A 14431-nucleotide genomic window follows, 5' to 3' on the forward strand; every position below is an offset into this window, starting at 1 on the left:
GTCCTCCATCCCTTCCGGGAGAGCTAACACCGGGGCTTCGCACAACCTCTGGCGAAGTGTCTCAAAGGAGGCCTGCTGCTCGAGGCCCCATGAAAAAGCAACACCCTTCCGGGTCAATCTGGTGAGTGGCACTGCGATCTTGGAGAAATCCTTAATAAACCTCCGATAATACCCTGTCAACCCTAGGAAACTCCTGATCTCGGAGGGTGACTTCGGCACCTCCCAACTCATCACCGCCTCAACCTTGGCCGGATCGACCAATATCCCTTCCTAGTTAACGAGATGTCCTAAGAACTGGACCTCCCACAACCAGAAATCACACTTGGAGAATTTGGCATAAAGCCTCTCCGATCTCAGAACTTCGAGAACCTCTCTCAAATGCTCCTCATGCTGCTCTCTAGATCTCGAATATACCAGAATGTCATCGATAAATACAATCACCGACCGATCCAACATCGGCCTACACACTCGGTTCATGAGATCCATGAACACTGCCGGGGCATTGGTGAGCCCGAAAGGCATCACCACAAACTCGTAATGACGCATCGTAAACGCTGTCTTCTGGACGTCCTCATCCCGCACCCTCACCTGATGATATCCAGACCTCAAATCGATCTTGGAAAACCAAGATGCTCCCTGCAACTGATCGAACAAATCATCGATCCTCGGCAACGGGTAACGGTTCTTGACCGTCAGCTTGTTCAACTCACGGTAATCAATACACATCCGGTGTGAACCATCCTTCTTTTTGACGAACAGGATAGGCGCTCCCCACGGCGAGCTGCTCGGCCGAATAAACCCCTTCCCCAGCAGCTCCTGAAGCTGCGAGGATAACTCTTGCATCTCTGGAGGTGTAAGGCGATAAGGCCCCTTGGCGATAGGCGCGGCCCCCGGAACCAAATCGATACTGAACTCCACTTGCCTCACAGGAGGCACACCCGGCAACTCCTCGGGAAACACATCCGGGAACTCACGCACCACCGGAACCTCCTCAACTGAACTCGGCCTCTCTGAATCCACCCGCGTATCCATCACATACGCCACAAAACCCTTACAGCCCTGTTGTAGACACTACCTCGCTCTAGCGGCCGAACAAAACGCTGACCCTGAACGTGTACCCTCACCGTACACCGAAAGAACTCCCCCACTAGGGTCTCGTATGGTCACAAGTTGTCGCTCACAGTCGATAACCGCACCGAATCTGCTCAACCAATCCATGCCCACAATGACGCAGACATCACCCATCGTAATAGGAACCAGATCGATCGGGAACTCAACACCGAAAATCTCGACTACGCAACCTCGGAGAACCTCCGTGGCATATATCACCCTCTCATCAGCTATGGAAACTCTCAGAGGCCGACTCAACGCCTCACGACTAACACTGATATGCTGACTAAAAGCCAAAGATACAAAAGACCGACTCGCACCTGAGTCAAATAACACCAAGGCAGGTATAAAATTCACAAGAAAAGTACCTACGCATAACATAAAATAAGCATAATATCTCAACATCAAAATAAATACATGAAAGAATACATACCAGCCACGACATCGGGCGCTGCACGGACCTCCTCCGCGGTCAGCTGAAAGGCTCTCCCTTGTGCCCTCGACGCCTCGGCCTTCACTGGCCGACTCTCTGTAGCTCTGATGGCAGCAGGGGCAGATCCCTGAGGTGCTCCCTGAGATGACCCTCGCAACTGCGGACACTCTACCTTCCAGTGTCCGGTCTGATTGCAGTGGAAGCACACTGCAAACCCCTTGGGGCAATCCTTGGCCATATGCCCCTCCTTGCCACATTTGTAGCAAGATCCTGCTTTGCAGACTCCATCGTGACCCTTGCCACACTTCCCACAAGTGCGGCCCTTCTAGCTCCCTGGTTTGGGATCAGCGGGCTTGACCCGCTTGGCTGCCGGCTGAGACTGTGTCGGTCGCTGATCCCTCCCCTGAGACTCCGCCTCCTCCCTGGCCTGAGTCTCCAACTCAATCTCCCTCTTCCGGGCATTTTCCTGAAGCTCAGCAAATGTTCGGTACGAGGAGTTCGCCGCGAACTCCCGAATTTCTCGCCTCAAAATACTCAAATATCGGCTTATACGTGCCTGCTCAGTGGACACGTGCTCAGGGCAGAACATCGCCCTCTCATGGAACATCCTGGTGATCGCTGTAACTGACTCAGTACCCTGCTTGAGGGTCAGAAACTCCTGTGCCAAACGCTCCCTCTCCACCTGGGGAACGTACTCATCTCAGAACATGGCAGTGAACCTCTCCCAGGTCACTGCCGCAAGCTCAGCAGGTGTAAAATGCGTCGTCACAAACTTCCACCAGTCCTTCGCTCCCAAGCGAAGCTGGTTTAGCGCGAACCGAACCTTCAAATGCTCAGGAGATGAGCAAGTGAAGAAACACCCCTCTATATCAGAAATCCATCTCATAGCTGCCATCGGGTCCTGGGTCCCATCAAACTCTGGTGGTTTTGTGTTGCTGAACTCCCGGAACAGCAACGCATCACCACCTTGCGGCCTCAAGGCAGAAATAGCTGCGGTGGCCGCTGCAACATCAGCCTCAGAAAGAGCGGCATAACGCTCATCAAAGGTCTCAATCAGCATGGTCTTAATAGACCTGAACATCTCTGGTATCTCTGCCCTGATGGCCGCAGCCACCTCCTCGTGGATGATCCGGCGGATCTCCTCATCACTGGTATCACTGCTCTCAGGCATCAAACGTGTCCTCACCATGATCTACCTCTGAAATACATCATACAAAAAATTAGAACCCCTTCGAGCATACTCACACTCGACAACTCATTCCTCCTTGATCCTTGGTATTCCAAAGATTCTTACTTGGGCTGTACACCGCTCCGGTGCTTTCAGTAGTACGAGCCCAATACTACAGTCCGCACCGTCTCAGAATACACCCCAAGTCCTCCTCTTCGAATCCCAACTTCCAAGTACTCTATCATGCACAGGCTATTCTCTAATAGATCCCTCATAAGCCTCTCGCTGCTACCTACTCACTCTCAAGCATCTCATAGCATCTCACCACTTCCTAGGCTAAGGCATCACAAATCAGGCCACTCTAGTCCTAATAGGAATACTTAGCCTACTCTAGCATGCGAATACATCATATCAATATCAATAGCACATAACAGGAGGCTATTTTGGGAAATCACCGTTCGGGCGCGGACTGATCGTACACACAACTCTGCTCTGCGTTTCTTTTCAAAATCTTTTACTCTTTTTGAAAATACTTCTCAAATCCTCAGTTTGAGTTCAAATACGCCCGAAGGTGTACTCGAATCCCTCAAACCAAGGCTCTGATACCAACTTGTAACACCGTGAATTTCAAAATAATTTTTCGCAAAATATAAAAACATTTTTCATTTAATTTTCATAAACATCAAGTTTAAATCTTCAATTCACATCATACAAAATCCCAAGATCATATCGCATAAAAATCCCTTGCGTGTGTACAGATCAAGCCGGCGCCTTCCCACGGTCATCACTAGTACCTGAAACAAACAACACTAACACTATAAGCACAAAGCTTAGTGAGTTCCCCAAAATACCACACATAATACATATTAGCCACTCGAGGCGATAACTCTGTGGGTCCGTAGACCCTACTCTGTGAACCCACTGGTTCTAACTCTGGGAACCTTACGGTTCCAACTCTATAAACATGCACAACATAAATCACATAGACATCATGTAGTACAACACATAACATACACATACTCTGTCACATAACTCTGATTACCTACTCAAGGTAAAGTATAGTGAGAAGACTCACCTCGTATATCTCGATAACCCGCGAATCCGGGAAATCACTCGTGCTCGATCCTCCGAGCTATAATCCTCCTATAACATCATACATCTCTAATTAACACTTTTACCACTAAGGTTGACTACCCCTATCAAGTCAACACTGGTCAACTCTGGTCAACGGTCAATTTTGACCGGGCTCGACGAGTGCACTAGGGCGACTCGGCGAGTCTATACGTATTCACCAACTCTCTAGGATTCTCTTTTGACACGTCGAGTACTCCCCTGACTCGACGAGTTCCACCTGGCATGAATCGCGGGGCCACCACGACTCAACTTGCCGAGTCTCAAGAACAACTCGACGAGTTCCAGCTCGACTCAGTCCATCTGTCAACCCTCTCTAACTCTCCCTGACTCACTGAGTCAACCCATAACTCGGCAGGACTACTCGCTGAGTGGTTAAGGACAATCTTCATGCTACTCGCCGAGTCTGTTCTTCAGACTCGGCGAGTCCATGCCATGCATGAACTCAAACTAGCTTCTGAGGTCAGATCCGCTCCATCCACTCATAGATCTGTCCCTCCTAAGCTCATTCATCACGTAAAGTTCATGTCTTGGTTACCATACAACACCTACAAGGCTCTTTTTGGAGAAATGACCTCTAAAATGGCAACCCTAGCCTCCAACCCAAAAGGAAGGACATAAAGCATGACATTAGGGACTCTCTGGACCTACTAAGGTCCATATCTAAGCACCATATCCCCATGGTACCTCTCACACTTCAAATACAAAGCAAATAAGGCATGAAGAAACCCTAGATTTGACCATATCAACAAAAATACGGAAATAAGCTCTGAATGATACCTCAAGAAGCCTCCTCTGATGAAATGAAAGTAGATCCAAGCTCCCCAACTCTTCTAGCTTGACTTTCCTCTTCCTTTCTTGCAAAAACACACAAATTTGGTGAACAATGGCCTCTTATCTCACTCACAAGAACCCTCAGCTGCTTTGGTGCTCTCAAGATCAAGGTAGCCGCAATGAAGGGCCATAAGGTCCTTTAAATAGGGCTTAGGACCGGGAAATTAGGGTTTCATTAAACAGTGAGGACTCGCCGAGTCCATTCCTTGGACTCGTCGAGTCCAGGCGCGAACCCGTGTCCCGAACCGCGATCCTACTCGGCGAGTTTGAGCTCCAACTCGCCGAGTCCCCTCACAAAACTCCAAAAATATAAGCATAAAAGATACCTGGAAATCCGGGCTATTACATAGTCCATAACTTATATAGTGGGCTAAAAGGCTCCATGGATAATCAAGTTGGGTTAAACCCATTGGATGCTCCATGGAGGCTCCATGGGAGTTACAAACCCATGGGTCATGGAAATGAAGAGTCATGCCACATTAGGATTTACATGGTGTAACCTTAGATGTGACACACTATATAAAGAACATCCTTACCAAAAATCGGCTACTCATAGTGACAAGAGGGCTTAACCGATTTTTAGAGTGTTACACATTCTCTCAAAGTTATTCCAAAGCATTTGGTGTTGTGTGAAGCATTTGAGGCATCACACTTGGGGTGCTAGGCTCTCAAGGTTTCAAGGAATCATAACAACAAGGTATGTGTTTCTAGCTATCTTTTATATTATAAAGTTCCCCATGTATGCTAGATAGATTTATGAACCTTGGAAAAAGTATTTTGCATGTATCTTAGACAAACATAGATCCAAGGTTTTCTAGGGTTGCATGTACACTTAGGAGTGTTAGAATTGCTCAAAACCCATCATAAAGAACACTAAACCTGACTTCGTGAGAGGAAGTTATGATTTTTCGAAGTTTTAGTGTAACAATATGTGGCTCAGAAACTGAATTCGAAATAGGTAGATTGCTAGGAAAAACAATCTAAAAGAGAGTTGAAGATCTTGTAATATCTATACATTGACATAAAGACAGTCGAGAAAGAATATCGTATGAGAAAGTTATGATTTTTATACGGACTTTAGCAGTTTATGCCTGTTAAAAATATATAGCTTTAAAAATAAAGGGAGAATTAGCTGAAAGAGTCTAAAAAAAGTTGTAGTACTCGTTGATAACTACACATGAATATAAAGAATGTCTAAAACGAAACTCATATGAAAAGATAAAGATTTTTGAAAATATGATATTTTTGCGTACGTATGGGCGCGCGCCGACAAGAGACACGACGCGCCTCTGACATACCACTCGGATTACGCCACATGTCACACTTTGCATGGAGCCACGTCACCCACCCAACAAAGTGCGCAGTACACACAGACAAGATGCACGACGCGTACCCCTTTCCAACCATATATATACCCTTCGAAAATCACTCATTTTCCTCACCAGTTCACTCCAATCTCTGTCAAAATCTCTACATCTTTCGAGTTTGGTTTTTCCCAAATTTTAGAATATTTAGTAAAAACTATAGAGCTCTTGGAGCCTGACAAAAGAGGTGTTCATATCGGAATTATGTCCGTGCATTTCCCCGGCTTTCGCTAAAATCTCTATAAGTTAAGCTACATTTATGTTATTTCATGTGTAACTTATATTTATGTTCATAGTTGTTATTATGAACCTATAAATAAGATTTATCATTAATTCCAAGTTATTACACCGATTGATCTACTTACATGGATGATGTATACGCTGAATTTAGTGAGGTGTTTAAAGTTGGATTTCTAAACAATATACTTTATATACCAAACAGACCCTACCTCTAATATGATCCTACCTGGTTATTCATAACTTGATATATATTGATGTAGACATTAGGATTAGTGAGGAATCTAGACTATCATTAGTCTCCAAGAATATAAGACTAAGACTTAGTGATATTTTTACCTAGGTCACGTCAAGGGAAATGTCAAGGTGCTAAGGCGAAATGTTGCCCAAATTCTGAGGCATCCACTTCAACTGTGAATGCATAGTTACTTTCATTTTACACATAGATATGAAGTATCTATTAAATGCTATATGTGCTTGCTATCGGTGTACTTGATATTTGTGCTACAATATGAAATAATTTTACTTATATAAATTAATTTATCATATTCGCATTAGATAGTGAAGCATTTTGGGAAAAATAAAATAATGGGTTGGATAGTAAAGGGTTTTTGGGAAAATAAATAATGGTGAGAGGTCACACATTGTATTATCGGGACCAGTCATCTAACAGAGTATATGTGACAATCACTGACTATTCTAGGTAGTCTGGTGGAACACTAGCAGTTTTGCCACCTATAGGTGTTAGCAATTGTAACATCCGGATTTCTAGGTATTATATTTTATCAATTATTTTTGGAGTTAAGAGAGGAACTCGACGAGTTGACGCCTAGACTTGTCGAGTTGGATCGCGATTGCTGACTGGATAAATGAAGGGACTCGACGAGTCAGTAAGGGTGGACTCGACGATTCCGTGTTGACGACTAAAACCCTAAATCCCTGGGCCTGAGCCCTATTTAAAGGACTTTATAGCCTCCATTTGCGGCTACCACTCCAGCGAGAGATACCCTAGTGATTTTGAGCGAGTTGTGAGAGAGTTTGAGACTCTTTATTCGTTTTTGGTGTGATTTAGCCAAGGAGGAAGGGTTTCCATCAAGAAGCGGGCAAGAGGACTTCATTTCAGGAGGTTTTTAGCTTGGATCTTCATTTTGAGGTAGCTATTCGATCTTATTCTTCTGTTTTTGCTTAATAGCATTGAATTTAGGGTTTTCTATATCTTTTATGGCTTGTTTGGTTGTGATTTAGTGTCCCATTGAGTAATAAACTTTGGATCCGGACCTTTTGAGGTCCAAGGAGCTTGAACCACCTTGGTTTTTGTGGTTCTATGGAGGAAAGGGACATAGGTTGCCATGTTAGAAGGGATTTCACCAAAATAAGCCTAGAGTGCCTTGCATGTGTACCAAGATTCGACCTTTACGTGGTTATTGGTCATGAGGAAGTCAGATCTATAGGTTAGAGAAGTAGATCTGACCTCAGAAGGTCATTTGAATGTTGTCAAGGGAGCAACTCGTCGAGTTCATAACTGGACTCGACGACTCGAGTTGGGGTTGCCCTGCGATTCGTTGCTGAGTCACCTGGCGAGTGGAGAGGGAACTCGTCGTGCCAAGCGAAGCTTAGAAGAATTCTGAGGACCAGTGTGGACTCGCCGAGTCGCCCGAGTGCACTCGACGAGTCTGGTTAAAGTTTGACCGTTGACCGGAGCTGACTTCGTTGACTTTTAGGGTTTAGTCAATGTTTGGACTTATGAGCCATTAGAGGGGTAGAATGGCCTTTTACCCTTCTTGGAGAACTTATAGAGAGGGGTTCTCCTATCCTTTAGAAGTTGTATTAATTAGAGTAATTATTATGTGATTAGGCGGAGGCTAGTGCAGTATTTCAGAGTTCGAGGTTTACCGAGTTATCCGAGGTGAATCTTCTCACTATACTTTACCTTGAGTGGTAATTAGAGTTATGTGACAGGGTATCTTGTGTGCTATTTATGTGATGTGTTGCACTGCATTATTTCTATGTGATTTATGTTGTGTGTATTCCAGAGTTTACAGAGTTAGGACCGGAAGGTCCACAGAGTTAGGACCAGAGGGTCCACAGAGTTCGGGCCAGAGGGCCCACAGAGTTATAGCCTCGAGTGGCTAATATGTGTTATATTGGTATTTTGGGGAACTCACTAAGCATTTATGCTTACAGTGTTTTGTGTTATGTGTTTCAGGTACCAGTGAGGATCGCGGGAAGGCGTCAGCATGATTAGTACACACATGAGAAGTTTTTATACATTATGATCTTGGGTTGTGTTTTATGGATTGAGATGTGAAACGATGAGATTTTATAATGTTTATGAATGAAAATACATTTTTAAAATGTGAAAAGTTGTGTTTGAAATTTACGGTGTTACAGCAATCATACTTTTCACGAAAAAGGAGGGTAGTTCGTTTGGGTACTCTATTCCCCTCATGGTTGCCTTATTGAAACATATTGCTATGGATTCCCCGAAGCGGTATTGTCTATTCACATAGATCCTTTAGGGTAGGTCTCTTGATATTATCATTAGGGATTAGAGAGTGAGAATAACGAGAATGGATAATTAGTATTGTTAAAACCATAAATTACAATATTATGGGTTGAAAACCATATGTGCTCATCAGGCTCCCAAGTCTAACCCACTCAGTTTATTTGTATCACATGTAGCGGTAGAAGATACAATCCACTGAGAGATTCAAGGAGTTTATGCCAATAGTAGAATAAGTTAATGTAGGGCATGTAATGATTATATTTATACTTATGTTTTGTATCGTTATGACATCCCAAGTTTTAATAATCAATGAAAAAACATTTTCCTCGAAAATACTTTTTATGGGACAAATTCCACATTTATAAAGATCACTTTGATTTAAAATAAGCATACATAAAAAGGTCTTATCTAACTGTGAAAAATGAAGATGTCACAGCTGATAGAGCATAGAGCGGATGATGCTCGGTGGACGGTTGTGCCGTCAGCTTTCACCACTGATGCATTTGACTTGAGTGATATTTACCCAGCTCGAACTGAATGTGTACGGTAAAATTGTGTTTGGATTACATTACCTAAGTAACAATAATTTATAATATAATGTTATTTGATGATTATTATTTCTAACCTTTTGTGTAGCTTTATATCCCAATCAATATACCAGATTCTCACTGGTTTTCGCGTGCTTTGGATTTGAAGACATTCAAAATGATTATATACGATAGTTATTAGAAGAGAGGCTACTTTTCAGAAAATAAGGATTGGTTTATAGGTTTGGGAGCTCGCATCTATAGACTGGTAGTGTAGTGGGTATCAACTACTGGGATACCGAACCAACCGATGCAATATCACTCGAGAGTTTCAACATGACCCTCGAAAAGGAACTAGACGTACCACAACACATTGATAGTAGAAGGGATTGTAGGGTGTTTTTGTGTTGGTTCCTAGAGATGTTGATCGCCAAAAAATCATATTTTATAGAGGATAACAACGGTTCCTGGGCTATGTCATATCGTAAACCACTGACGAATTTTTTTTTTGGGTATAAGAACAAAGACCATTTGAACATTGTAATATTACTTTATACAAATCCCTTTAGTTTATGTATTTATTAGTGTTTTTTTTGTTGATGTTTAAGATTACATTTGCATTTTAAATTAAAATAAAACTTATACAAAAAGAAAAAAAAACACATCTTACACATATAAAAAAAATTTATTTGGGAACGAGTGTCCGAAATCTTAGGTGCTGTTTGTTTTTTTGAAGTCAAAATGTCTGCAGTCTGCAGACCACATCTGCAAGCCTCTGCGGCAGAAGAGGTGGACCAAATGTCTGCAGTCTGCAATAAGAAGACTGTTTGTTTTTAACGTCTGCGGGATGTTAAAATAAATTGATTTTTTAAACTTAATTTCATGTCATAAACATTAAAAATACATTTTTAACAAAAAAAAAGAAAGAAAAAAGAAACTGCACGGTGGCCCATGTTTTTTTTTGGTTTAGGTTAAAATGAGGTCTGAAGACCTTTGAAGACAGTGGCCTATGTCTGCGCCAGGAAGACCTCACGCAGACGTTTTCTGATCTGCGCACTTCCAAAAAACAAACAATCTGCGAGGGCATATGTCTGCGCGTTGTCTGCATGGCGCAGACAAAAGTGGTTGTGCAGATCTTCACATAAAAAACAAACAACCCCTTACTCTGGTGTTCCGAAGACTTCTCCAGGATGTTAAATTCGAGACAAAGTGGTTATTTTATGAAAAAAAACTGGTCATTTTTTTTCAAATAGTTTATTTATAGGGGTTAGTTTAATCAATTTCCTTATTATTTTTTCTATTTATAATAATATATTTAAAATATAAATAAATTCATTAGAAAAAATTCATTATTTCTACGGGATACCCTACCAATTTCTACGGGGGAATTGAGTCAATTGACTATTGAGGGCATCAACGAACAGCCGACAATAAAAAGCGGGGGAGTAACACCCCATAGCTTTACGAAGGGCATACATGTAAATTCGTAAATCAAACTATTATACTATCTGTTTTTATTGTTTACGGGAGGGAGAGGGTTTATGTATTGCTCTCCGGCCGCTCTCCACTACCTCTGTATCTCGCTCTCCGTTCAACCACCACCTTTTGGTATATACTAACTGGTCTTGACTCTCTTTCCCATTCGCGTTCGCGTTGAAGTGATGCTCTTTTCCAAAATTGGAAGTTTTCTATGCTGATATTACAAATCTTTTGCTTCGAGTTTGGGGTTTACCGTTTATGCCTGTTGCAGAATTTATGTTAGGGTTTTAGCTTTGTGAGTTTGAATTCTAGTGGCTTATACTGTTTCAACTATGTCGATTTAACGACTTCAGGTGACTTATTCTTGATTACTGTTGCATTGCTGCTTCAAGTTTGGGGTTTATGCCTTTTGGATAGAGGACTTGACCTGAGTGATCCGATTCCTGAAAAAAACTATTGCGAAAATAGTAGTTGATAGATCCCTAAATCCACAATTTGTATTATTAAAGAGGTATACCTTTGACCTTTTTTAGGAAAATCATAGAAATCCCCATATATTATAGTTAACTAGAAAAATCAGTATTATAACTGTATAAAGTTTTTAATTTTTCATCACATACTGATTTTTGTGTTCTTTAGGTAACTTAACCTGCTTCTCTCTTGTGTATGCTGTATGCATGGACTCTTTTGTCTTGAATCTTTGAAAAATATGCTATTATATTCTCACTTGTTAGTAGGCATTCGTTTCTTGTCTTGATTATAAAGGAATAATATCATATGTAATAGTTATTTGAGTAGAAAACATACTTAAGGTTTGCTTCACTTTAAATATAAAGCTTGAGTTGGATTTTGTAGATTGATTTTGTTAAAGGAATGGGGAAATCTTCAAAGAAAATGAAAAAAGTTCAGAAAAGGGACATTAGTTCAGATGATGATGAAGATAACATCACATATCAACTTCAGAATGTAAGTAATCTTTATGTTTTTCTCCTCTCAAAATAAACTCTATTAGAGTGTATATATAGAGAGTTATTTTTTTTTTTTCTCATTGTTATTTTCCTCTATATTCTACAGGTGGATAATGAGAAATATGGAATTGAGGATCATCGTACTAATGAAGATGAAGATAGTGATGATGAAGAAGAGTATCACTCAGAAATAGAAATTATGAATGTAAACAGAGCTTCATTGCATCTTTATCTTTGTCACTATATATTATTTATTTCATTGCAAATTAATTGATGGATGTAAAACATTTTGTTGGCGTAGTTGGAGAAGGAGGAAGATGTTTCTGGAAATCAGCACAGTGATTCTATGGGAGATGATGATGATGATGATGTAGACATGAAAACAGAAGACAACAATCATTCTGATAGGGAAGAACTCGAAAAGGAGATAAATGATCTACGCCACCAAGAACAGTAAGTCCCTTATTTATTTTTAATTTTTTTTTATTATGGCATAAATTCAGATACCAAATCGTTTGCTCTTACATAATGGCTTTTTTTTCTTGTGAACTTTTGCAGAGACCTTTTCAGAAACATAAGAAGAGACCCAAACGAGGATCTTCAGAAAGGCAAAGCAGTAAAAAATCAAGGGGTATATGAGTCTTTTATATGTTGTTATATTGTGTTTCTACTTTCTAGTTATTCATACTTGATAATTTTCCTGTTGTTTCTTGTGGATTAATCCAATATCATTGATCTTTTTCAAGGCTCTCTGGGACAAAACTCTTGAATTCAGACTTTTACTACAGAATTCATTTGTAAATTCAAATCGACTTCCACAGGTTTACTTCAAATCACAATTTTTTTTTTACTCTTTTTAACATCTATCTGTATTAATCTAAAACATCAAACTTTTTCACTTTGAAAACTCTCTACAGGAGCCAATCAGATCTGCTTTCTGCAATTCTTGTGAAGAAGTTAAAGAAGCATATTCAGACCTAATTGATTCAACTAAGAAAACCCTAGATTCTATTCTTAAATTGCAGGAGGTAAGATATATATATATATATATATATATATATATATATATATATATATATATATATCTATTTATTAACATAATGAGTAGTTTATCTTTTGTTCTACTTAATGTTTATTAATGAGAACTTCTGTTAATAGGCACTTGTTGAAAAGAATCCCTCAATTGTAGAAGCATCTAAAGGTATATTGCAGAATAAAGTCATAAACTATTGGGCTAAATGCAAGAAATAACAAAATACATATTTGTATTTTTCATTTATTGTAATAAATATTGTCTTTTTACATATTTGTCTTAATTGAAGGTGATGCAATTTTAGATGCTTCCAGAAAAAGAGATGAAGAATGGTTCAAGATTTCTCAAATGCAGTCTAGGTATTTTTCTTTTAAAATTATTTTCCAAGTGTTGACTCTAATTTGACTACATTTTATTAATAATATCACTATGATGCAGAATTGCTCCATTTAGAAACATGTCAGTGGATAAATGGCAGAGGAAGACACAAGTGACAAGTGGCATCAAAAACAAATTTCAAGCTTTCAATCAGGTTAAATTTACAAGTTTACCCTCTTAATAAAATATGCTACTAGTATTTTATTCTCACTTATTATTTGACTCTTGTAGAATATCAGTCAACAAGTTGCGTTTTACATGCGGGACCCAAGTAGAATGATCAAAGGGATGCAACAAAGGAGATCTGTTGTCTCACTCTTTGGAAATGTAACAACAAAAAGTTACTTTTAATTGTTATTTAATTTTTATTTTTATTTAATTTAACATTTGTGTTACTAACAGGTTCCCAACTCACCTCTCGAAGATGAGGTAGGAAGTTTTACTCTTTCAAACAACATTTATTTGTATGAAAGATGAGGTATGTAATGACTAATGACATATTTACCCCTGATTAGGTAACTAATGGTGATGGTGATCCTGAACTACTGGATGACTCGGAATTCTATCAACAATTATTAAGAGAATTTTTTGAGACCATTAATCCGGAATCTTCAGAGGAAGCACGTGTTGCACTCAAGAGATTACAAGCTCAACAACCCGCGTTTTATGCCCTCAAAAGTCTGCAAACAAAAAAACGTAAAATTGTCGATCGACGCGCTTCTAAAAGCCGGAAGATCAGGTATGAAATGACGTATTTACCCCTACGGAAGGAAGATATATAACTTTTGTTCACATTCTGAAATCTGAAATGAATTTTTATTTCACAGGTATCATATCCATGAGAAGATTGTGAATTTCGTGGCCCCTGAGAATAGGAAGATGCCTCCAATGGCCCCTAAGTTATTTGAAAACTTATTTGACCTCAAAACCCAGAAGCTTGCTTCAGTATATTAAAGACATATTTCAATTTAATTAATTAATTAATTAATTTATTTTAATGTTACATGTATATATATCTTTGGAACTTTGAAGTTATAGTGGAACTTGGCTTTTCTTCGTTGGATTTTGTGTGTGGGTGATTTGAATTAGGGGAAATTACAGTTTTGGGAAAATCATGAATTGCATATATGTGCTTTCAATTTGTGACAGTGAATTTAGAGCTGTTGAGAAAGTGTAAATGAACAATTTTTACTTTCAATTTTGTATTTTGAAATCAATTTAAATGTTAATTGTTTTAGGCTTTTAGTGTAGTCTGCACAATTG

At 40.0% G+C, this 14431-nt stretch overlaps 1 protein-coding gene across 1 annotated transcript; it reads left to right on the forward strand.

The window, feature by feature from the left end:
• Positions 1 to 10806: 10806 nt before the first annotated feature.
• On the forward strand, positions 10807 to 14224 carry LOC145102396 (uncharacterized). Its single transcript, XM_079039782.1, has 14 exons — positions 10807 to 10918; positions 11645 to 11755; positions 11864 to 11962; positions 12059 to 12210; positions 12316 to 12388; positions 12504 to 12578; positions 12675 to 12785; positions 12916 to 12958; positions 13080 to 13149; positions 13229 to 13322; positions 13400 to 13495; positions 13571 to 13597; positions 13684 to 13907; positions 13996 to 14224. The coding sequence occupies exons 2-14, from the start codon at positions 11663 to 11665 to the stop codon at positions 14120 to 14122; spliced, it is 1284 nt and encodes a 427-aa protein (XP_078895908.1). The 5' UTR covers positions 10807 to 10918; positions 11645 to 11662; the 3' UTR covers positions 14123 to 14224.
• The last annotated feature ends 207 nt before the right edge of the window (positions 14225 to 14431 follow it).

Source organism: Lactuca serriola, chromosome 4 (genome assembly GCF_051521515.1).
Source record: "Lactuca serriola cultivar US96UC23 chromosome 4, Lser_US96UC23_V15, whole genome shotgun sequence".
Taxonomy (NCBI): Eukaryota; Viridiplantae; Streptophyta; class Magnoliopsida; order Asterales; family Asteraceae; genus Lactuca; species Lactuca serriola.

Excerpts from the sequence above, each read along its gene's own strand:
- LOC145102396 (XM_079039782.1), top strand. The coding sequence starts at position 11,663 with ATGGGGAAATCTTCAAAGAAAATGAAAAAAGTTCAGAAAAGGGACATT. Across the intron at positions 12,579-12,674 it reads ATTCAAATCGACTTCCACAG|GAGCCAATCAGATCTGCTTT; the intron begins GTTTACTTCAAA and ends AACTCTCTACAG. Across the intron at positions 12,786-12,915 it reads CTATTCTTAAATTGCAGGAG|GCACTTGTTGAAAAGAATCC; the intron begins GTAAGATATATA and ends TTCTGTTAATAG.